At 33.7% G+C, this 24,586-nt stretch overlaps 1 protein-coding gene and 1 pseudogene across 1 annotated transcript; one reads left to right on the forward strand and one right to left on the reverse strand.

Annotated features, from left to right (window-relative positions):
- Window positions 1–7,119: 7,119 nt before the first annotated feature.
- LOC11412893 (uncharacterized CRM domain-containing protein At3g25440, chloroplastic-like) lies at window positions 7,120–11,920 on the reverse strand (annotated as a pseudogene).
- An 8,250-nt stretch (window positions 11,921–20,170) lies between these two features.
- LOC11410130 (endoglucanase 8) lies at window positions 20,171–24,586 on the forward strand. The gene is made up of 7 exons (XM_003630857.4): window positions 20,171–20,440; window positions 20,524–20,937; window positions 21,267–21,359; window positions 21,521–21,682; window positions 23,197–23,308; window positions 23,645–23,808; window positions 24,038–24,586. Exons 1-7 carry the CDS (start codon window positions 20,228–20,230, stop codon window positions 24,362–24,364), a joined length of 1,485 nt encoding a protein of 494 aa, XP_003630905.1. The 5' UTR covers window positions 20,171–20,227; the 3' UTR covers window positions 24,365–24,586.

A 24,586-nucleotide genomic window follows, 5' to 3' on the forward strand; every position in this document is an offset into this window, starting at 1 on the left:
AGAGGCATCTTTGTCAGGTAATTCTACAGAGAAGCCATCCTCCTCTTCTATGTCAGACTTCATAATATTGAAAGCTTTTAATGTCACAATTCATCCTCCAAATGCGCCCAGAATCATGGAAGTTTTTTGGATGCCACCACATAGAGATTGGATTAAATGTAATTCAGATGGCGCTGCTCAAGGTGTTCCAGGGGTGGCGGCCTGTGGAGGCATCTTCAGGAATGCAAATGTTGAGCACTTGGGAAGCTACTTTATAAATATTGGCCCTGGTAATGCTTTTCAGGCTGAGTTAATTGGTGCAATGCTTGCTATTGAAGTTGCAGACATAATGAATTGGAGTAAATTGTGGTTAGAAACCGACTCCAAGCTAGTAGTTCAAGCATTTCAGAATCCTAACATGGTGCCTTGGAACATAAGAAACAGATGGATCAACAGTATACATATAACTCAATCAATGTCTTTCATGTTAACTCACATCTATAGGGAAGGCAACCACTGTGCAGATAAGCTAGCTAATTTGGGGCTTAATGTAAATCAATTCACTTGGTTAGATCACATCCATAGGGGCTTGGCAGATGACTTTGCTAGAAATAGAGCAGGTCTACCTTGTTTTCGTTTTATTAACTAAGAGGGTTTGGTTTGGCCCCCCTCTCCCCTTGTTCTTATTTTTTGAGTTATTGCACTTTTAGGGAGCTCCTTGCTTCCTTTTGCTTAAAAAAAAAAAAAAAGAATTTCAATTTGTGGATTAGATCAAATTGTTGGATCAATGGGAATTCAAACACACTTATTTGCATAGAAAATATTGAAACTAATTTGATATCTTTATTGCTCCCTCGGATCATTTTTAATTGTTGTTATTTGACATTTTATACACGCAAAGACAACCAATAAATCATGTTTTTTTTAAACAATTATGTCTTTTTTTTAATAATCATAATAATTTAATATCACACTTTCAAAACAACAAATATATTATATTATTTAATTGCAAATACTACAATTAAAAACTCACAAAAAAAAAGCCTGGCCAAAAAAAAAAACAAGGTGAGGGAATACTACTATTCTTTTGTGTGGTTAGTTGATGTTTTTGACGAAAAACAGTTTCTTTGTACACCACTTGTTAATGTTTGAAAGAAGTCTATAAATTCATCGTATTTTTTAAGGTTAGGATTGTAACATACGATTAGTAAAAGAGACGTATTAAAATAACTATTGTATGGATGGATGCATGTGGATAGCAAGAAAGTAAGGGTCGAGTGTTTTATTTGATGTGTAACAATAGCAAGTTAGAAGTTCCAAGTTGTTTGGAAAAATGATAGTAAAACAATATATAATTGAGATAATTCATGAATCAATGCTTAAAATTTTGGGGTTAAGAATGGGGAAATACTTGAATGACTTTGCATTTTGGTGATTTTGGTGACTTTAGTGTATTTTAGATGAGAGATAATGATAGATGAATGATTAAAATAAATTATTTTGATGAGAGAGAATTATTGGTTAAGAGAGATAGGGATAGCACTTGCATGACATAAAGTTTGGTGACATTGGCCATCACAAATTTCATCTCCTAATGTTTTGGTAATTTTTTTTTTTTTTTAAGGGCTTTGGTAATATGTTGTTGGCATGTAATAGGTTGATTACACCAGTCATAGATGAAGCTTCTTCTTCTTTTTTATTTTGCAAAAATGTTGACCATTACTAAGAAACCACCTAGAATTCCACTAAAATAATGGTTAAGATAGTGAAGACAAAGAATGTAGGTGAAGTAATTTTTTTTTTTTGTAAACATTGGATACTTTAAGTTCATTTTAAAATATATTCATATATTGTTCGCATTTACGTAATTAATTAAATGTAAAGCTAGGTAGTAGTAGTATAATTCTTTACTGAATTTACTTTTGAAAAAAACATAAAGGATCATTCTGTTTGGTTCCAAAAACGAAAGAAACAAAGTGGCAGGCATGTGTATATTACCCTTGGCGTGGGGACGCAATAAAAGTGATAATTTAGACGACAATGGGTGGAAGCAACGAAAGTAGCAGAGAGAGACGTTCCTTTTTCCAATTAAATAACGATAATGTTTTCTTTTTAAATAATATTTTTTGTCTAATTCACCAATATTAATTTTTAGCTGAAATTTGTAATAAACAATGAAAAAAGACACCAAATTTGATTTTCTATCTTTGGCTTGAGGCATGCACAGTGTCCACTTTGATTTTGCGGCTAGTGCAGAATCGTAGTATGTCATTTTCTAGTCCGTGACAAAATCGTTTATTATAATTGGTGCACAAAACATATATAGTACATTCTTATAAAATTAAGATAACCCTTGTTCCTTGATCACTATTTAGTACTTGTGGTCTGAAATATATTTAATTAAGTTCACTCCACCAAAATAACTTTTGAGTGGTGTTGCTTGATTCTAACGTGGAGAAAGAAATAAAATCGTAATGTATTCGTTTTGTAGTTGTGCTATTTTATATTGTTATTCTGATGGCCTCACTAGTCACTACAAACAACTTGAATGGGCAACAACCTAATGGAATGGCCAACAACCTAATAAACAATGTTCAGATTCTTTTACGTCACACTATTTCAATTGATGGGTGAAGATTAGACGATTAAGATTTCAACTTATACTTGCAGTGAGTACAATAATAGAATTTAGGATTTAGATTATTTATATAATGCCTAGAGAATGATCTCAATAGTGGTATTTATAGCTCTTTGTGGGCAGGCTACAACGTGACTTAAGCTCCAAGCAAGCTAGGCTTAGGTATTTTTACATGGTTCTAGATGTTTCTAGAAGCCGACTAAGGCGGCGCCTCTGGAGGGGCGTGCAGGCTCAGGAGCCCTTCTGGAGGGCACCTAAACCTTTCTAGAGTGCTTTTAGACCCTTAGGAATATATTGACGGTCCCCAAGTTAATTCAATCAAGTTGAGATATAAATCGTTTGATCTTTATCCAACAATCAAAAGTTAGTGATTGTGTGATTGTGTGCTCTTATCTTAGTGTGTACTTCGAATATCGGTTGCCACAAATTTCTTGCGTACCAAAGGTTGTTTAACATGAAAATATAGAAGCTAAAACTTGTAGCAGTGGAATGAACGCAAGTTTGCTTTGTTTTTAGGTTAAGTCTACGTTGCATAATGAAGATCGGTATAGTACCATATATAAGGTTGTTTCTGACATTGAATGAATAAGTATCACCATTAAAATAAATAAAATATAATGTGATTTAAAAATTCAATCGTATAAAATAAATTTGTAATTTACTTGAGCATGTTAAACAAAACCTTGTTTTCAATGTGAAAACATTGCACTATTTAACAAAGTTCAGATTGTTCATATGTCTTTAAAGACAATTTGATCAAGTTGCAATATACATTGTGTTTGAACTTTGACTAGCCTTCAACCTTATATAAGGTGTAACATTATTAGTGCTTCTCTTAGCATCATGTATTTGGGTCCACATTATACACTTACCATGCATGTGAACACTTTTTGGCAAGGTCGGTTGAGAAATTGGGTTGTTGGTTAGGAAATTGGAGGATAAACTGTGCACACAACACAAAGGCATAATATTGATGTTACTCTCACACTTGCCCACTATTCCCCATGCGTGAAACTTTTGATTATACTTTTTCTAAAACAAAGAATGTATTGCCTTACCTTCCATATAAATTATTCCTAGACAATTAATCATTGTGCTCCTTGTGGGAGTTAACCGTCTCCTCTGGGCTAAATCTAAACCATTATGATGTGAACATGACTATGACTAGCTACCGCATTGGGGAAGGAAAATCAGCTTTAAATTACTCTCCAATTCTAATGTTTTAAACTTTAACTGAATTTTCTTTATTCGTAATTTGCTTTGTTTTGCAATAAAAACATCAATATATGATTTACGAACACTTTTTTTAACATTTGATCTTTTATTGAATGAAACTAATGTGAATCATACACTTTAAAAATGAGTCACACATAGTATTGATAAAAGACATGTCTTAAATTTAAGAGGTCTTAAATTCGAATTCTATAAATGTCTTTGAAGCTTTGTTTTTTGAGTTCAAAAGTCTTTTCTATCTTAAACCGAAACATCATCCACTCACATAAATTTCAATATCCAAGAAACAACTACATATATTAAATTCTCAATATTTATAATCAATACAATGTAGTTTACACTAAAAGATTTAAATCACCTTCTAAAGTCACATGACCTCATAAAATTAATTCATCCAAACACTGTCCAAGAATTTTAGAGAAAGAAAGTGTGTGGCGCATCAAGTGGTAAAGCTTTAGATAATGATGTACATCTTCTTTTCATACCTATCTAGGGGAACATGAAAGAAAAAGTGGGAGTTTGTAAATTATAATTATTATGATTCCCCACCATTCAAGCAACTATATATGCCCTAATTAAGTTTATATATACAGGTTTCAAGGACATCTATAAGTATGTCACATTTCTTCAAAAAATTACAGAATTGTTGCATCTTATCTTAATTCATTGAAATTTCATCAAAAATACATCAAGTACTTTATTGAAACCGGTTAGTAAGGTCTAATACCGTGTTAGTTAAATCTTTTACTTTAACCTTGACTTTTAAGAGGTCAAACAACAAACAGTTAGTACAGAAGGAAAAAAGAACATTATTGTTTTGATTTGAAAAACAATCACCTCCTGCTGCATCTACCTGAATCATTTGAAAGGAACATCTTTACCAAATAACGGACTCAACGGCGTAATTGTTGTCTCTTCTTTAAATCTATAAAAAGTAATATGACAAAAAAAATCCAAAAGTAAAGAGAGGGTGGGACTTGGGAGAATTCACCTTATAAAGTGAATAATTGAGGTGTCTGGGGTTCGAACCTCAGCCCCTGCATATAATAATATATTGTCCTACCAACTGAGTTATGCTCACGGAACTGCGTGTACTTGTTTTTTTTGAGCACATTACTTACATTCCGGAAATTAAACTTATTTAGTATTCATTAACAGAGTTGAGTCTAATATGATTAAACTTTCACAAAATTTCATATCAAAGTTTAAATAAGTTAAATTTCCACAAAACATCGAATCAAAATTTAAATTTCAGCTAAGAGATAATATTCATATTTAACGTATGAAGCGATTCGAATATAATTATCTCGAGTAGATGAAATCTATAAAAAAAAAAATGTATTTAATATTCTCGCCCAATTATAGTTGCACCTTATCATATCAAATTATCATTGTTCACTTTTAATCATACACATATATATAGGTGCTAGTCTACTTGTTGACCATATATAATTAGTAAATGGTTGATCAATAGTTTAATCTTCAATGATTTGCTTCTAGAGCAAGTTATGGTTAGAACCCTAAATTAAGAATATTTTGCACGCATATAAATAAAAAAATTGAAAGAAAAATAATTTAGTCATATCATTTTTCATCATTTAATCCTTTTTTCGTTTTATTTTATTTATTTGTGTATGCGTCTAAATATTTTTGATTTAAGGTTGTGACCAAATAAGATTTGTTATTCCTTTCGATGTAATCTATGATTAAGTATCCTCTCCACAATCTTACGTCCTTTCAAAAATGTATCCTCTCATGTGTGAACTTTGGTTGTTAATTATGTCATTTCATCACACAACAAAACTTAAGGGTCACAATAACTTGTCTAAATCCTCTATCTAGTCTCAACTCTCAACGTTTGTGGATAAAGATTGATCTTTGGTTGAAAATGACTGTAATATAAGAACGCATGTATAACTTTGCTTTAAAGTGACCGCATATAATTAAGGATCCAAGTCAAGATTAAACTTGATTACACCCAAATTCGATTAGTAGAGGTTGTGCTACATCATTATCTTCTCATAATAAGAAAGAGAAAAAGACAAGGCAATGGTTTGGATATGTTGGGTATTTTGGACGTTACCTTGCCATGTAATTTCAAACATTTATTTTTAAGGGGTTTAATTTCAAACATGATTATTATAGTCATAATAAAACGATTTTAGTGGTTTAAGCAGGTTCAAAACTAGCTTTTTAGGATTGATAGTTTACTTTTGCTATCTTTGTTAGTGCATTGTACCTTGTACGTAATAATAAAAAATAGATATTTACATGATTAAGTTCTGTTATGGATAGTAATAAGCAACTAATATAAGTCATAAGATGAAGTAAAATATTGTAGAAACCAAACACCGTAAAGGGGAGAGACAAGTATGAAGAAACCTTTTCGTGTTGATCTCTAAGAAAAGGTTTGGTATGACTCGTCCTCATCTACACATGAACGTCATTATCATAACAACAAAATCTTGGGTAGGCCAATTAAACTCCGTGAATGAGGGATAATTATGAAACCTCACTGTTAATCATTTTTTGGTTGAGTATGAATCCTTAAGAAGGTGTAGCTTTTTTCTTTGGGTGCAACTAGTGGGTCTAACTTTAATTAAAGCAATATCTTTCCATTCGAAAACAACTTTGTCCACCCCTATATTTTCGAACATGATAAAAACTAAAATTTTGTACGGAAGTACACATTCAGACGGCACAAAAGTTACTCCCTCAAATCTCAATTGAAGCTATTTCCATTGAACCAACAAAAGAGCGAGAGATATGGAAGACCCTTTTATGAATTATGACAAGTCATTATAACCAATGTGTGAATTGAGAACTTTCTATAATAATATGATTCCATGCACTTGCATGAGGACAAACAGATAGCCATAAGCATTGGATATATATCCTTATCATGAGAGTGAATGGCCATACGGGTAATAACATTATTGATAGTTCAGTTCACTCATCCTAATCCTAAATGCAGTAGCAGTTTCTAAACAGGTTCTACTAGAAAGGATACAAAAAATCTGTTACAAAGTCATACTGAACTTTGTTTCGGCACAACCGAGTAACGGGTTTAAGCAATCCTTTTTCAATAATTGGCATTCTAAACTAATGACTTAGTGAGACCTTGCGATAGAATCTGTCTGATGCATGACACTCTGCCAGATTATGTAACTGATGAAAATGTCCGGTAGTGGAACAGGAACTCGCTATTCTTTTGAAAAAATCAAACTAGATATGAGGTAGCAAATTAAGCAACAATACATCATAATCATAATGACATTACATATATAGAAAGTCTCATGAAAAACGAAAAGCAATATTTTTCTTAGAGAACAAGATATCCTAAAAATAATAAAGTGGGTATTGTTTCCAAAATCTACCATGATATTCATACAAGTCAAACATAGAAACACCACTATCACAGCCACAAGCCAACAAGTGAACTTAATGATATATCTTAGGGAAATGAGATAATGTCACCTACAGTGGTGGGATAAAGATGAAGGAGCATACCAGAGGAAATTTCACTAATAAAATCATAAGCTAAGTAACACCATCATTATAACTTAGTGATATTTAGAATGTTGATTGTCTTCACAATACCTAGAGACTGGAATGGGAAACCCTTTTCTTTGTAACATTATAACTTGTCAACTTTACATCTCCTGCAGGAGTAATGCTGCTGACCTAAAGCTTCAAGAAAGATGAAAAGGCCAAACAAGATCAATTGTCCAAGACTCGTGTGACATTGTTGTCTGAAAATATAGTCAAGCTTCTTTAGTGCATTACAAAATAACTGCAACCTCAAGAGAACTCGTGTTTTCGAGTGAGTATCACATGAAATTCACTCAATAATAGATTGTGTTTGAAAGAATGTTCGGAAAGTACATGTTAAAAAGCATGCTGTTAGCATTTTTCTTCTACAAAACAACAACAAAGTCTTATCCAAGGCCTAGAGATTTAACAAGTTAAAAAACATAAGCTATATGCTATAAGAACAAAATGATTTCTCAACATGACATATTCCAGATAAACTTAGGCATAATCAGTAATTCAAAGGTAACTCATCCACTCTACAAAAGCACTAGTCCTTTATTTATCTGAAAATAGTCACATGACTTACTACTAATACATGTTAATTTTTCTGTGGAGTAGTCTCTCAAAAGAAAAAAAAATCATAGCTTCTATTACTAATTTGCACGAGGCCTGTGAGAGGGTAGCAGTCCCTAACACTGCAATTAATTGCAATACACAGAGGCATAAATTTATTGCATTCTATAACTTGTGTAGTTAACCACATTCATCAAACGGTGAAGATTTAAAAAACATAAGAATTATGAAATGTTTTTTTAATGAACATTATGATTTTGAAATATTGATAATTAGTATTAGAATACAATAAATGATACAGATCATTCTCATCGGTGTAGTTTAAGCTCAACAAAAAACTATTATCACTGTAATAACTTGAAAGTAATTAACTGAATGGGTTAAATGATTGTATAATCTCAACCCTCTGATATTGCAATAATATATATGACACTAACAGGCACTCATGCCTGATAACTGCCAACCTCAAGCAGATAATTCTACACTTTTCGGACTCATTTGATTCAGATTAAAAAAGAAAATTTACACATCGTATGAAAAATGATTCTTTTTAAAAATATTATATAAAGTGGAAACTAATTCGTGATTATTTATAATTTAAAAAACACATTTTGATCATTATTTTCATCTACTACACTGACAATCACTATTTTTCCTACTTTTCTCCTTCCTTGCTTAAACTACATAATTTCACAAAAAATACTGTATTGTATTTATCGTCATCATCAAATACGTTATGCTAATGAGTAGCTAATGCAAAGTCAAAATTACCTTTGCTTTTGATAATGTATCTGGAGGTGACATTACTTTTGGCTGTACATAGTTCCTCCCACGGTAAAAAATGATAATATTATTGGGTTTGATGTCAATCACAATGCCTTTGCTCGGTCGAGTAAGCTCTTCGGTATATTCATGAGCTTGACCCGGTTTGCAAGGCTTACATATAACCTTTACAGTCTCATGTTTCTTCCAGTGAAGATGCATGTTTAGAACTACCTCACCAAACACTCCTCGTCTCCCAACTGGAACATAGTGTTTCTTTTTCTCTCCAGTGCGCTTCAGGTAATGCCTCTCCTCCTCAGTTAAAATTTCAGGATCAAATGTTTCTGTTGGGAGCTTCGGTACATCAAATTTCCTAAGTTTTTCGATCAACCATGTTTCCTTTCGCTTGGCCTGAAGATTTATGAGTTAAAATTAATACCGCAACTATTAAAGGAAAATTCAAGGGTGAAAGAAGACATCAGACCTAAATAACGTATGCGTGTGAATATAATATACCATAACAAAGTTAAAACAGAAAGATATCTGATATCCAACTGAATATACTATTATATTATTTCTAAGCAAGGTTAACAGAACTAACTTCCATTCAAGCATCAAAGAATAAATGTTTTCATAAAAAATATAACTTCGCATATTATCAGAAAAATACTCAAACAATTATTACAGAACTAGAAAATGTAAGGTTGGGATGGGAGAGTTAAGGAATGGACCGATAAGGAGGGAGAGTTTTCGATACCGACCCTGATGCTAACATTTGCTATTCATGAAAAAACTAGAGAATATACAATTACATGTGTGTGTTTGGTAGTTTAGTGGGGAGAATTGATTTTGGTTAAAAGTGATTCTGACTAAAAGTGAATTGTGTTTGGATAAAAGCGAGTTGAACTATAAAATTATGTGTGAAAATCAACTCTAGAATCAAAAACTACAAATCCTAACTTCAAGTAGAATCAATTTTGGAGGCAAAATCAATTCTACTGGACAACAATCAGACATGTTAGAACTCAGAATCAATTCTAGACCTCCAGAATCAATTTTGGTTCCTCTAGAAGTGGAACCAAACATATACAAAGTCGTACAAGAATACAAGCAAACGGGTAAAATTGTCCTAAAAGTAAATCATCAGTAACAACAACCAAGCAGCTGAAGCAAAGTACAAGCAATCGCTACAGGAAATAAAGCTTTGAACTTAAAAATTAGTATTACAAAGAAATCCAACCTTTTCAAGCTTATAGCGAATTCTAACTTCTGGATTAGGAGAATACATCTTTTGTTTTACCTTCAAACGATAGAATCTGAGCTCATTTAGCTTGGCCTTTCTTGATTTTTTTCTTTTTATTCTGGTTCTTATTCGCAGAACCAATATCATCAGGCTTGTATAGCGAGAACCGTACAACATCATTTTGGGTCTTCAGTTCAACTGACTCATTACTTGTGTATCTGGAAGGTAGCCAGTTTCCCTGATTACCATGGCTTCGAATGATATTTGATCTCTGCTGTGGAACAAGCGCTGATGGAGAACATGCAGGGGGCGCTCTTGAATCATGTCTCAGTGTCCTGTAAGTTCTTGGATGTATGGACTTGTATGGAGTAAAAGATCGAGAAGCTATGCTGGGGGATGATGCAACGGTCGGAACATCTTCAACTAAGCATAGCAAGAATAAACTATATCTGCATTGCGAGAATATAAATTGTATTCAGGAGTCAGGACCACTATCAAAGGAGCCTGAGGTTATATCTTATACAACCATTAATGTTTTTTTTTTTTTTTTTTTTGAGAAAATGTGATCTGCACTATATAACCACATTTAACTTTTGGATTACATTTTGCAGAAATAAGTTGAGAAGATATGAATCCGAATCAGTAGTAGCCCTAAAGATATATAGCCCAAATAAACTCATGAAAACAAACCATGCTTTCGCCCATTTCCACTCAATTACTGAACAAATACAAATAGAGAAAAGAAATGTTTTTTCTCAAGTGAGGAAAGTATACCTATTGAATGTGAAGGAAAACCCATGTTTTGCTCCTCGGACTGAAGCTGCAGAAAACATAAAAGTCCGGAATCCAGCTGGAAATCATAAAAGATAAGGGTAAGGAGAAAAAGGTAGGAAATGGGGTGAATTATGTCTCCCTGAGGGATCAGTGGTGAGTGAACTGTGAAGAATTAAACAAAAATAGCCAAAGGCATGGCTCAGAGTTTCATTTGGTATGGAAAAACTGTAGTAAGAAAATAAATTAATAAAACCATGTTCAGAGTAAATGAAATTTGCACCCAGAAAACAAAGTGGAGCTATGTAAATTCTTTATAGCCCTAATAAAACCATAAATCCAAGTTCTAAAATAATTTTGACTCCCAAAATTGAAACCAAACATATGTTTATTCATACTAACTTATACATTACATAATAAACTAACCATTATATAAGATAGCATTTTTCGTGATGTCAAAGAAAGACGGTGTATTATTAGATTCAATTGGATTCTATATTTGTAAGATTTATTAGACTGCCATAACTTCTCATCAAACAAAAAGCTGTGACTGCAGGTCCCCTGTCTCATTCATATGTTCATGCCATGCGTTTTTATATTAGGCTTTTTAAATAATAGATTAAAAAAAAGGTTGTTCGACCTTCGACCATCATAATTGAATTGAAAAGGGGAATATTTTTGCATGGGAAATATTATCAGGAAGGAAGATATCAATCATAGACATCCAAATCAATAAAAAATAGTGGAAAACCATAAGAATAAATTGTTTATGTTTCCAATTTTCCATCCTAGCTGTGCGTGTATATCAGTAGTAACTTGCAAGTGAATTTCACTTGCCCAAGATCATCATCATAACATGTTATATGTCCTGAAGTTTGAGTATACGTCTTATCAATCCCAACTATGCCCGAGCATTGTAAAGGTAGCAAGTTTTCCGGCTAACTCAGGTCCATATTAATAATGTTAAAAATAAACAAACACTATTCTATGGGTGTTGTAGCAATGGCGACTGCTAAACAAAAGGAACTAATCATTCGAATATCTATCATCCATGGGGTACGTATGGCCTCCCTCCCCTTCTCCTTAAATAAATAATAATAGGATAAATTACATTTTTTATCACTCGCACCTTCAATGGTGCAACCCAAATGTATCTCTTAGTGGAGTCTACATTGCCACATCATCTTAAAGAACAGTTGAACTGAATCCTATTAAAAGAACCAACATTTGGCATAAGTAGTTGAGTATTAATAGCTAAGTCGTCAACTGACATCTAAATATAACTCAAATTTTAGATAAACTGTCAGATACTATTTCAGAAACCAAAATAAATAACTTTTCTAGCAATTACTATTGACAAATAATTTAACAACCTAACAATGTAGTACATCATGCTTCATAAAAGAAGAAAGAAATAACCATATATGATATAGAAAAAGACTCTCAAATTAAGTATGTCTGTATGTAATGTAACTAGTTTAATTTGGCTGTTGTAACAAAGTGATAAGGTGTAATTGGAACAGCGAGATGCTTAGAAATCAGTATCACAGAATTTCAAGACTAATTCTTAGCCATAAAAAAACTCTAGTGCTTTAGAGAGTGTTATTTATTATTATATGTTGTTCAAACAAAACTGAAATTGCGGATGCGGAAAATCCCTAATCATGAATAAATAAATAAATAAATAAAAGAGACATGGTAACATACATTGGAATCACTGGTGGTGACGGTCGAGGTGGAGTGGGGCGGAGAGCAGGCGGCGAGATGGACTTGTATGGTTCAGATGATGGAGAGAAGAGATTTCTTCGTCAGCATCTTATTGAAAGGAGAACAAATTGATTTTGAGTCAGGAGTGGACAACGGTGCAGATTATGTTTTTTCTCTTCTTCAGTGTGTGAAGGTCGACAGCGGCGAAAGGGATGACGGAGGTGTTGCAAGGTAGCAGCAATGGGGCGACTGAATGGTGTTTTGTATTGTGATAGACAATGGAATTTCAAAATAGGACATAAGTCACTCAAAATAATCTCTAGAGAAATGTTATTGACAAACTCTCTAACACACTTCATTTAACATACTCTTTACCATTGGTCCACACCATCACTCTTTTAAATCAATTTACACGGTAACTGACTTTGCAAAGGTTTGGAAAACACAACTTTGTTTTCTTCTTTTATGCAAAATAAGATCCCTAAGACCATTTGTGACGAGGTTGATAAAATTCAGCGTGGTTTCGTGTGGGGTGATTCTGATCAGGGTAGGAAAGCTCATATGATTGGCTGGGATGTTTGTTGTCTGCCTAAAATTGATGGAGGTCTTGGACTTCGACAAGCTCATAATATGAATGAGGCTTTTCTCATGAAGATTTTGTGGAACCTGATTAACAATCCGGACAACCTTTGGGGTAAAGTCCTTCATAGCAAATACGGGTGTGGGAAAGATCTCACTGCCAATATTAGTGTGCAGCCTTATGATTCACCCCTTTGGAAAGCTTTAGCAGGCATCTGGGATGATTTTAAGCATCATGTGGTTTGGAAAATTGGAGATGGTCGTAGTACTAACTTTTGGTTAGATAAATGGTCTCCTAATAATGGATCACTTCTATCCATAAGCAATCAGGACTACATAGATACTACTCTTACTGTTAGAGATGTTCTTACTCCTTCAGGCGATTGGGATATTGATTTTCTTATGAACAACTTGCCAGATTACACTGTTAGTAGGGTTCTTGCTCTCCCGGCTCCTACAGATGAGGATGGTCCTGATACTATTGGGTGGAGTGGAACCAATACCCACCAGTTCACAGTTCAAAGTGCTTATTCTCTGCAACATCAAAATTGTCCAACGGTGGAGGGTGACTGGAAGATTCTTTGGAAGTGGCACGGCCCACATCGCGTTCAAACTTTTATTTGGTTGGCTATTCATGGACGAATCCTTACTAATTTGCGAAGAAGTAGATGGGGTGTTGGGATTTCTCCAACTTGCCCATGTTGTGGGAATGATGATGAAATTGTCCTTCATGTGCTTCGTGATTGCATTCATGCAACTCAGGTATGGCTTCATATTGTTCCTTCCGACTTTATAACTAACTTCTTTTCCTTTGATTGTAGGGATTGGTTTTCCAATAACCTTAAGAGAAACATGGTTGGGACAAGCACATCTAGATGGCAGACCACCTTTATGACTACGTGTTGGTATTTGTGGAAATGGAGGAACAAGACTATCTTTGAAGCGGATTTCCAAAGGCCGAATAATCCAAACATTCGTTAGAGATATTGAAGACTACAACTTGGAGCTCTTTCATAGAGGGCCTAAGGTGACGGACACTATCTACATAGGATGGAAACGACCTCAGGAAGGTTGGATCAAGCTCAACAGCGACGGTGCCTGCAAGGATATGGGTCATATTTCCGGTTGTGGTGGTATTTTTCGTGATGCAGATGGTAAATGGATTAAAGGCTACACTAAGAAGATTGGAGCTTGTGATGCCTTACATGCTGAGATGTGGGGGTTGTATTTGGGTATAGAGATGGCTTGGAGGGAGCATTTTGATCATCTTATGTGGAAAGTGACTCGAAGATATTGATCGACATGATTTCTGACGAGTTCAAGTTTAATGGGAATGTGCCTATTTTAGTTCATCGTATCAGGAAGCTGCTGAGAATGGATTGGCATGTGCAAATCAACCATACTTGGCGTGAAGGAAATAGAAGTGCTGATTGACTTGCTAATTTTAGCATTTCTGTGAATCATTTGAATTTGATTATTTTGGAGACTCCTCCTATTGAGCTTCGAAAGCTCATGGTTGATGATATTTTCGGGGCTTGCATGCCTAAAAATGTCCGGTTAATTTCGTAATTTCTTTTCTCTTGGGCTTTGCCCTCTATTGTACCAAAAAAAAAAACTTTCAATGTTCTTTGAATTTCTCTCTTTCTCTATGTCAAGCGTTTACCCCATAGATGATGCTTGTACCAAAATGATATATGGAAACACCCAATTTTTGTTTGGTGGATGTCAACGGGTCAAAAACCCAAATCACTATCCAATTAAAACAGTGGCAAATTCCTGTTATAATTAGCTCTAGTGGGTAATGATTGCCAAGATTCATAAATTCACAAAAAATTGTCACCGAATTGTCTATCGATATAACCTGAAAGACCAAAACTCATCCAATTTTATAATGCAAAATATATCTATCCACTCCATTAGAAAAAAGAAATTTGTGTTTTGTTATTGAAAACTATGACAAACAGATCCAAAACGGAGATGCTGAAGGCGTTATTGAAATTTGAAATTAATATACTGGAGACAGTTGGGAGGAACACTGTACAAACGCTTGAGACATGTTTCAAACCGGTAGAACTGGTTGTCAATTACATGTTTTAGAATAATGATGACGTGGACCACTAATAGAGAGTGTGTTTAATGAAGTGTGTTAGAGAGTTTGTCTATAACATTTCTCTAATCTCTAATGCTAAAATAAATTACACTCTCTATTCTTAAAAAGTGTTTCAATTACACTCTCATTCTCTCTTATGTGAAAATATATAATTCTCTAACCCCGCGAACTTAAGAACAATGCATAATATATGCAAGGTTCGAGGTTCGAATTCCGGTCACCACTAAAATAAATATATATATAATTCTCTCTAAGTAAAATTTATACTTCCCTCCGTATAAGATGTTTGAATTATAATTTCTTTCCTTAATAATTAAATATGTACTACATTTTAATCTATTTTAATATAAATAAATTTAAATATTTTGCTATTGATTTTATAATTTAGAGAATAAAATTAAGGCTAAACTTCACTTTTCGCCCTCCAAGTTTCAAAATGTTGCGATTTTGGCCCCCTATTAAAAAAAATGGCAAAAGTGACCCCTATGTTTAGGGAAATATGCTATTTTGACCTCCTAACATAAGGGAAATATGCTTTTTGACCCCTTATCTTTACAAAAGTTGCGATTATGACCCCTTTTTTGGGATACATGGCGTCTTCTCAGCAATTTTGGGATAAAGGAGGCCAAAATTGTCATTTTTTTTAATAGGGGGCCAAAATCGCAATATTTTGAAACATATGGGGCGAAAAGTGCACTTTAGCCTAAAATTAACTTTTGAATAACCAAATTTTATTATCTTTAGTCATTTTTCACACATTTTAATTTTATTTTGGGTTGTTTCATATTTTATTAAAAACTACATGTTAATGAAATTGTGAATAAAAAATAGCGAAAAATATGTATTCAATTTTTATTATATTAAAATAGACTCGCAATACTATTTTTTTCGAAGTGTGTTAGATTATTATTATTTTTTTGCTAAATTATTAAAAATAAAATAAAAATATATTGAGGGAGTAAAGTGTATATTTTAACATAAGAGGGGAGGGGAACGTAATTCAAACTTCTCTTAAATGGAGGGGACTTAAAAGTTTTATAATGTGTTTTGAAGAAGAGGAGAGGAGAGTGTATATTTTGACATAGGAGGGAAGGAGAATGTAATTCAAGCATCTTTGAAGGAAGAAAAGTGTAATTTACTCAAAATATTATGTCAATAGTATCATATTAGTTCTCTAATATATTTATTTATGTCATATTAATTATTATAAAACTGAATAAGTTAAATAAGGTCTACGATGAACCACCTATCATGTTCGTCTAGTTTTAGACATTTGATGTCAAAATTAACAAAACGACACTAATTTAACTAACGGATACATCTTTTAGAGATCGAATCTGAGATTTTTAGAGTTTTGAGACCAAGATAAAAACAAAAAATTAATTAGGGACCAATTAACCAATTTATCCTAAAATTTAAGTTGAATAACTTTGGCATCCAAAAAGTCACACAATTTTGATCCTAAAAATTGAATTTTCTCCGACTATAGGTTGAATAATTAAGAGAAAATAGAATAGATCACTTCTTTTTAAATGTTTTGTGTGTTAACACTCTTATCCTTGTAAAAAAAAAACGACTATACTACTCAGGAGTTAAGTTAAGATTACACTTTGGTGACATAGTTTTTTAGGGACATTGTGCATTTTAAATGAGATGAAGTGATAGATGAACGATTAAAATAAATTATTTTAAGAGAATAATTTATTAAGATAGAGATAAGAACAATGTCACCAAAAGCTATGTCACACAAGTGTTATCCATTCTGTTATAAGTAAGTAAAGTTTGATCAATAATTGTTTTGCCAATGAATTGAGTTTTCTGAAGAAAAAAATATAACTCAAGTCAAATTGCTTGATTTGGATTTATGGTTTTTTATTCCCACCAGCATTTAGACGGACATTCCGTACTCATCCATCCGTTTTTTTATTGTGCTAATGCATATATATTAGAAACAATGATTTTATAAAATTTTGATTCAAATTATAGGTATAAGTAATAAATATTTGAGTTAAATATGTTTTTAGTCCCTACATTTTACGCTCTTTTGAAGAATAGTCCCTACATTTTAATAAACGTTTTTAAAATCCTCACATTTTTACTCCGTTATCAAAAATAGTCCCTACCGTCAATTATCTAACGAAATGATGATGTGGCAGTTAGTGGGTCCCAATTAATTTATGATGTGGCAAAAATCAAATACATGTGGATGTATACGTGGCAGTGACGGGTCCCACATATTAAATATGTGTACATTAATAAAATGATTAATGCTAAATTATTGTTAATTTGATTAATTAACACAAAAGACAAAATTAAAATTAGTAAAGAAGAAAATTGGAGACTAAAACAATTGCAGCAACAGTTTTGATCTTCGTCTTTCTCCTCTTCATCTATTAATCTTTTCTCTCTTCCTTCTAAATTCATCTTCATCTTCATCTTCATCTTTCTCTCTCTAAAACCAAAAAAATCATAAATCCAACAAAATAATGATCCAAAAACAACACCAGGATTTAACAACAATAACCTCAATCTAGCTACATAAAGAAGCAAATGTTTCTAGGTAAAGGTAGATCCAAGTCATCACAAATAGCAACAATAGAATCCTTGAGAGTGATACAGTTAGTAACATTATTAGGAAAATACTTAGTATATTGAAGTGAAAGAGATTTATCACAAACAACAAGCTCCCAAATTTTCTTTCCTCTAACATCAAGAATTGGTCTAGAACAAAATCCAACTCCCAGCTTAATATGCTATCAACATCGGCTTTTGGGTTAAAATAACATGTTTCAGCATTTAGGTCTTCTTTCTCTTGCTCTTCTTCAAGTTGTTTTTGTGTTGCTGCTGCTGCTGCTGAGATTAAGAAAAATCATTTTTTTTTTTTATAGGATGGAAATATGTGCTATATGAGAGTATATATAGTAAATCTTGTCAAAAGGGTATAAAACATTAACAGACTTGAGCCCAACCTTCCATCATATAAATATTTGGGCCTTTCAGTAAACAGTGCTATATAAATCTCCAATAAAACAAATATTTCTATATACACCCATATAAAAAAAAAGTAGACCCCTAACGGCATGGGCTCTAGGCCGCCAAACCCCCGATTAATGCTTAAGGCAAGCCCTGCATATGACCTAATAATTTTGATATTTTATCGGTTAAGCTAATTTTGATATTTTATTGGTTAAGCTATAATTTTGACCTAATAAATTAGTTAGTATTTTTCTCTTTTGTCCCAACTGGAGCCCAATACCTTAGACCATGTGCAATGATTATAAATTTTCAATACCCTTCAACACTCACTTTTTTAATTTCCAACATTCCACATCATTTTCTCTTTCATAATTCAATACCCATTCAATTTTTACCTCTCCAATGGTTTTTTCATTCAACACCCTACCCCACCACCTTTTATTTTTTATTCTTATTTAATTTTATATTTTTGTTTTTATAATTACCTAAAATTATCGATTATAATTAAATTAAAATAATACAATTAACTATTTATTTTTTAGTTTTTTTGGATCAGAAGAATTTTGGGTTTTAAAATAATACAATTAACAATGAAATTATACAATTAAATTTCAGAAGAACTTTGGGTGTTGAATTGATTATTATTGGGATCCATTTCAATAAACAAAGACTAAAACTTCAAAAGAAATGCTAATAATAAGATTAAGAGAGTGAAAATTTTGGTTTTTTTTTTTTCTGTGTCCAAATCTCTATTTGTAGAGAAAAAAAACACGAATTTTGATAAAAAAAATAAAATAAAATAATTTGCAATGAAATAATTGAGTCCAAATTATTAAGAAGATAAAAATCCAAGCAGCCAATCAGGAAGCACCACATGTCCCTACTTTATCCAGAAAATCTTCTCTCTCCGCGTCCAACTTCAACCCACACGCCCTGTCGGCGCGTGTAGCACACGCGTCCAAAAGAACCAACAGAAACGCGACGCGTGGCATACGGTGCAGATTTTCAAGATGTTGAAATGGTTCATCATCTCTTTCATCAACATCATTTTCAATAACCCCTTCTCCAATGGTTTCAATAGTTGAAAATGACTTTCAATAACCCCATTGAAGGTGGTCTTAGACTTCGACAATCCTTAACTTAATCTTGCTGAGTTTATTTATCTGTCATTGTATTTTGTGTTAATATAGTTCTGAAGTAGTTATGTCAAATAAATTTGTAAAAATAGTGTTATGCTAAAGTTATACAGTAATTTTTTAAAATATTTATTATAGTCAACTATATTTAACATTAAGTTTGAGTATCTCATTCTCTCAGGTGGAATTTTATCCATTTTTCTTAATTGTTACATCTCAACAATACACTTAATATTCTATGTAATAATTGAGAAAAATAGAAAAAATTAAACTTGAGAAAATCAATTCCCTTCATACGTCACAACTGGACATTCCATTTCGAAGCATGATCAATTGGTAGTTGCTATTGAAACTATCTTTAGAGGACTCAAGTTGTTGTTTTTGTTTATTCTTGTTGCCCAACTAAAAAATAATTAATGAAACCCAATTTTCATTTGATTTTTTGTGACAAAATTTAAACAAGTCTTCTTTATTAGAAAACCAATCACGTGAATAACTCAACTTATCTGAAAAAACCACGGGAATTAGTAACTACTCCTAACTAGTCCAGTTACTTAGAATCCAACCAGTAAAGATGAAGTCACATGCTTCTCTCTTCCCCATACAGATATCACTCAACACAAACAGTCAAACCTCATCTGACGCTTCACAATCATTCCCACCAAAAAGTAACCTTATTGGGTCCCACACACCCCATTCCTATTCCCTCCTACTCCACGTGTTTCCCATTCATTGGCGGTACCCAACACATTTCCTTCATTTGTAAAAAGTTCATCCCGACCCGACTCAGTCAATACCCGGTCAAGCTAGCTCTGCATTGGGCTCCGAAAATAAAGCAGTGTCTATCTCCACGTGGCAATCTATAATTGGAGAACCCACTGGAATCCAAGGACACTTTCTCGTTTATTTAACTACCTCTACGGTTTTCTTCTTCCTTGCTCAAACACATTACTCTCATCACCCACAGGGTTATAGTTAGAAGAAAAATGGCGCGAAATGCATTATCCTCTATTACCACATTTCACGTTTTAACCATACTCCTCCTCTTGCTCCGAACAATCGCCGCCGTTCATGACTATCACGATGCTCTCCGTAAGAGCATTCTCTTCTTCGAAGGACAACGCTCTGGCAAACTCCCGTCTGATCAACGTCTCCATTGGCGCCGTGACTCTGGAATTCACGACGGTGCCACTGCCGGAGTAAGCCTCATTTCACATAGTGCTCTGTTTTGACCTACATTGCGTTGTTTTTGATTTTTTTTTTTACTCTTTCGTTGTTTCAGGTGGACTTGACCGGAGGTTACTACGACGCCGGCGACAACATAAAGTTCGGGTTTCCGATGGCGTTTACAACGACGATGTTAGCTTGGAGTGTGATTGATTTTGGAAGAGTAATGGGACCTGAGCTAGGGAACGCGTTGAAATCAGTGAGATGGGGAACGGATTATCTTCTGAAAGCGACGTCAAAGATAGGTTCCGGCGTGGTGTTCGTTCAAGTCGGTGATCCTTTATCGGACCATAACTGTTGGGAGAGACCGGAAGATATGGATACGTTACGCACAGTTTACAAGATCGATGGGTCGCATCCAGGATCTGACGTGGCAGGTGAAACCGCCGCTGCACTTGCCGCTGCTTCCATCGTGTTCAGATCACGTGATCCTGCTTACTCTAAATTGCTTCTCAATCGTGCCGTTACGGTGCGTCGCTTTCGTTCCCAGTCCATGCAATCTTCTCTCTCTCTTTCACCATCCTTTCATTTTTTAATTATTTATTATTTTATGAAGGTTGAAAAAAGCAATTTTGTTTGGCTTTAATTGAAAAGTAGAAAACTAGCGGAAACGTGGTAAATTTAAAAAGTGGTTTGTCCATTCCAAGCACTTTACCGGGAATTTAATTTCACTTTTAACTTTTTCATATGAATATGAATCACGGAGTTAGTTGGTACAGTTATTTATGCATTTAATAAAAAAATTCCGTTAAAATACTGTGAGAAAATGACCGTTGATGGTGGTGAGTGTGTGTGCAGGTGTTTGAGTTTGCTGACAGACATCGTGGTGCATACAGTAACAGCCTACGCCGTGCAGTGTGCCCATTTTACTGTGATGTAAACGGTTATCAGGTACTATTGTATTTTGATGAGAGTAACATAACAATACCTCTATGTAGGAGTATTTAATACTTACCGTTGTTTTCTCTATAAGATTAGTATTTTATTTGGTTTGTTAGAATCATCATAATAATAAAAATATGTTTAATTTAATTTAATTAATTGGAAAATAGGATGAGTTACTTTGGGCTGCAGCGTGGTTGCACAAGGCCTCGCGTAGACGTCTATACAGAGAATACATTATTCGTAACGAGGTTGTTTTGAGAGCTGGTGACACCATTAATGAGTTTGGTTGGGACAACAAGCATGCTGGGATTAATGTCCTCATTTCTAAGGTACAATTAGTATAGTAGTAAGATCCTGTTAATTGAAGTATGTTATTTATTTGGTATGTGTGTTGTGTGGGTGCTTATCGAAGTTTTGTTTGTCTTGTATGTGTTGTTTTTGTTCCTATTGTCTTGCATTCCCCGTTAGGCATGTGGGAGCGCAGTATGATAGATAGTACTGCTCATTATATTATTATATTCATCCAAATCTAGTTGCAAAATATAGTGTTAAAGTTCCCTTGTCACGTGGTGTGTGCAATGCGATGCACTTTTGTCCAATTAGGACTCTATTATTCCTATTAATCATATATTTTCACACCACAAGCAAAACAGAGTATTTCACTTGAATAGTACCATTGTGTTTCTTCTGTAAAATGTTTTTTGCTAAAAGTATCAAGTATATGAATCCTTATCTTAAAACTTGATTAGATAAAAAATTAATCCGCTTGTAGTAATCAGGTTATATTAAGTAAACTAAATCAGGTTCAACTATGTCTTCTAAGTAAATAAGGTTCAATAATGTACAAGAGAATAAAGTATTTTTAATTTGAGTTTATCTAATTGGTGGTGGGTCACATGGAATCTATGACACGATGAAGAGGTTGTGTGCAACTGTGCATATGCATGGTACACTACAAACAAAAGAAAGGGAATGTGAGTACAGATTGGATTTATTTGTTTTAATTTTAGAAAAGCTTTATCCGTTTGTTGATGATTGGTATTGAAAGTCAAGATAGCAATGAGAAAAGGGAATTGTGAATTGCTGATAATTGAATTTGCACATGATGGGATTTTCATTTTTGAGCTTCATGTGGGCACCGTTTTTGTTTATTATTCAAGCAAGACATTCCGTGATAATTGGAACTTTGGATCTAAATTGTGTATGCTTATGCCATTGAATTAATTTATGAGATTGATTATTGATATCAATGGGCAAATTTGTCTTTAAAACTTGTAGGACTAGAATTTGGGTGGAATGTATTGTCGCTTTAATCTGAACCAAACTGGGTGGCCAAACTGTTTGCCCTCCATATCGTAAACATTTGGAACAAAAAGTCTCACCCCTTAATTATTTTCATTTAATTTTATTTTTTAGTACTGCACTATGCATGTGCACCTCACCTTTATTTTCTGCACAATTTCACTTTCTTTCAGGGATAGAGTACTCTGTGACTTCCTTTTTTAAGCCCCCATCAACATCATATTTCTTGCATTCTTTTCTTGTAACTCACCATTGTGGTAACTTTTTTTTAATCAACCTTTCCCTTGCTGTCACTGCCCTGTAACTCTGAAATTTATACATAGTTACATACACTGTACAGTACATTTTATACATACTACTAGTACATTATACTCTTTAAAAAAAGCAAACACTAGAAAAATGTTATCTATCACAAAGTCATTGGGTTTTGTACTGTACTATCCTGTTATGTCACGGGTTCAGCTCATATACAAATCTGTAATAAATATATATATATATAAAGGCCATCAATAAAATATGAACATTATGTTATCTTGTGCAGGAGGTGTTAATGGGAAGAGCAAACTATTTTTCTTCGTTCAAGCGAAACGCAGATGAATTTATTTGTTCAACATTGCCTGGATTTTCTCACGCACAAGTTCAATATTCCCCAGGTATATATTCCCTTCATTGTGTTTTGTTTTGCCCCTTTATTTTTGACTTTTGAGAAAGGTGATTCTCCGTGATTATAGCATTTAAATACTAATGAATATGATTAATGAGACCCATGTGTCCATGACCAGAGGCCTAAGCCATCATCATTAATGTTTTTTCTTTTTGCAAGTAAAAGCCTTAGATTGAGTGTTTGTCTGTATAACTACAATGTTCTCCCTGTTCAGTATTGTGCACTGTTATTATTGCATAGACGGCAATATTGGTAACCACAGTGTTTGTTTGTTTCTTTCCTAAATAACTCAAAACTTCCTCTTTTGTTGGTTGATGTAAAAAAGGTGGGCTTATCTTCAAGGCTGGTGGAAGTAACATGCAACATGTAACGTCCTTGTCCTTCCTGTTACTAGCTTATTCCAATTACCTAAGCCATGCCAATAAGGTTGTGCCATGTGGTGACACCACTGCCACCCCTGCATTACTCAAAAGCCTTGCCAAACGCCAGGTCAGCTTCATTTCACCGTTGATTAATTCTTTGGGACCAATTTCTTGTTTTCAACATCAGACAAAACTAACGGCTAGATTTTTTGTCTTTATGACATTGAACTCATTGAAGTAAAATAAAATGACATCAGCACGTGATAATGATATATACACAAAGTTGGTAACGTTATTCTAATAATTCACGCTACATGTGAATGTAAAATGCTAACGTTGCTTTCATTTACTACTAGGTTAACTACATTCTTGGGGATAACCCGTTGGGAATGTCCTACATGGTTGGTTATGGTGCACGCTACCCACGGAGGATACACCATAGAGGAAGCTCAATTCCCTCAGTTTCAGCCCATCCAGCCCACATTGGATGCAAAGCTGGTTCTCAGTATTTCTTCAGCCCAAACCCTAACCCAAATGTCTTGGTTGGAGCTGTAGTTGGTGGTCCTACCAACACTACAGATTCGTTCCCTGATTCCAGGCCTTTCTATCAGCAGTCTGAGCCCACGACATATATCAATGCACCACTTGTGGGTCTGCTCGCTTTCTTTTCAGCTCATCCTTGATGTTGCAAATGTATAATCTATCTAATATAATATATCTATGTGGTGGGCAAAATGGTCACCCTGTATTGTTCTTGAGAAGGAAAAAGAAAATGGGGAAAGATGTGAGTTATCATGATTTGAGGTTGTTTACTAGTTTCTATCAATTAAGTGTAGCAAAATTGCAATTTGTATACTAATTGATGATGATTTTATGAAGTGGCAAGTCCATATGAAAGTTAATGA

The sequence above is a fragment of the Medicago truncatula genome, chromosome 8 (genome assembly GCF_003473485.1).
Source record: "Medicago truncatula cultivar Jemalong A17 chromosome 8, MtrunA17r5.0-ANR, whole genome shotgun sequence".
Taxonomy (NCBI): domain Eukaryota; kingdom Viridiplantae; phylum Streptophyta; class Magnoliopsida; order Fabales; family Fabaceae; genus Medicago; species Medicago truncatula.

Excerpts from the sequence above, each read along its gene's own strand:
- LOC11410130 (XM_003630857.4), top strand. The coding sequence starts at position 20,228 with ATGGCGCGAAATGCATTATCCTCTATTACCACATTTCACGTTTTAACC. Across the intron at positions 20,938-21,266 it reads TTCTCAATCGTGCCGTTACG|GTGTTTGAGTTTGCTGACAG; the intron begins GTGCGTCGCTTT and ends GTGTGTGTGCAG. Across the intron at positions 21,360-21,520 it reads GTGATGTAAACGGTTATCAG|GATGAGTTACTTTGGGCTGC; the intron begins GTACTATTGTAT and ends ATTGGAAAATAG.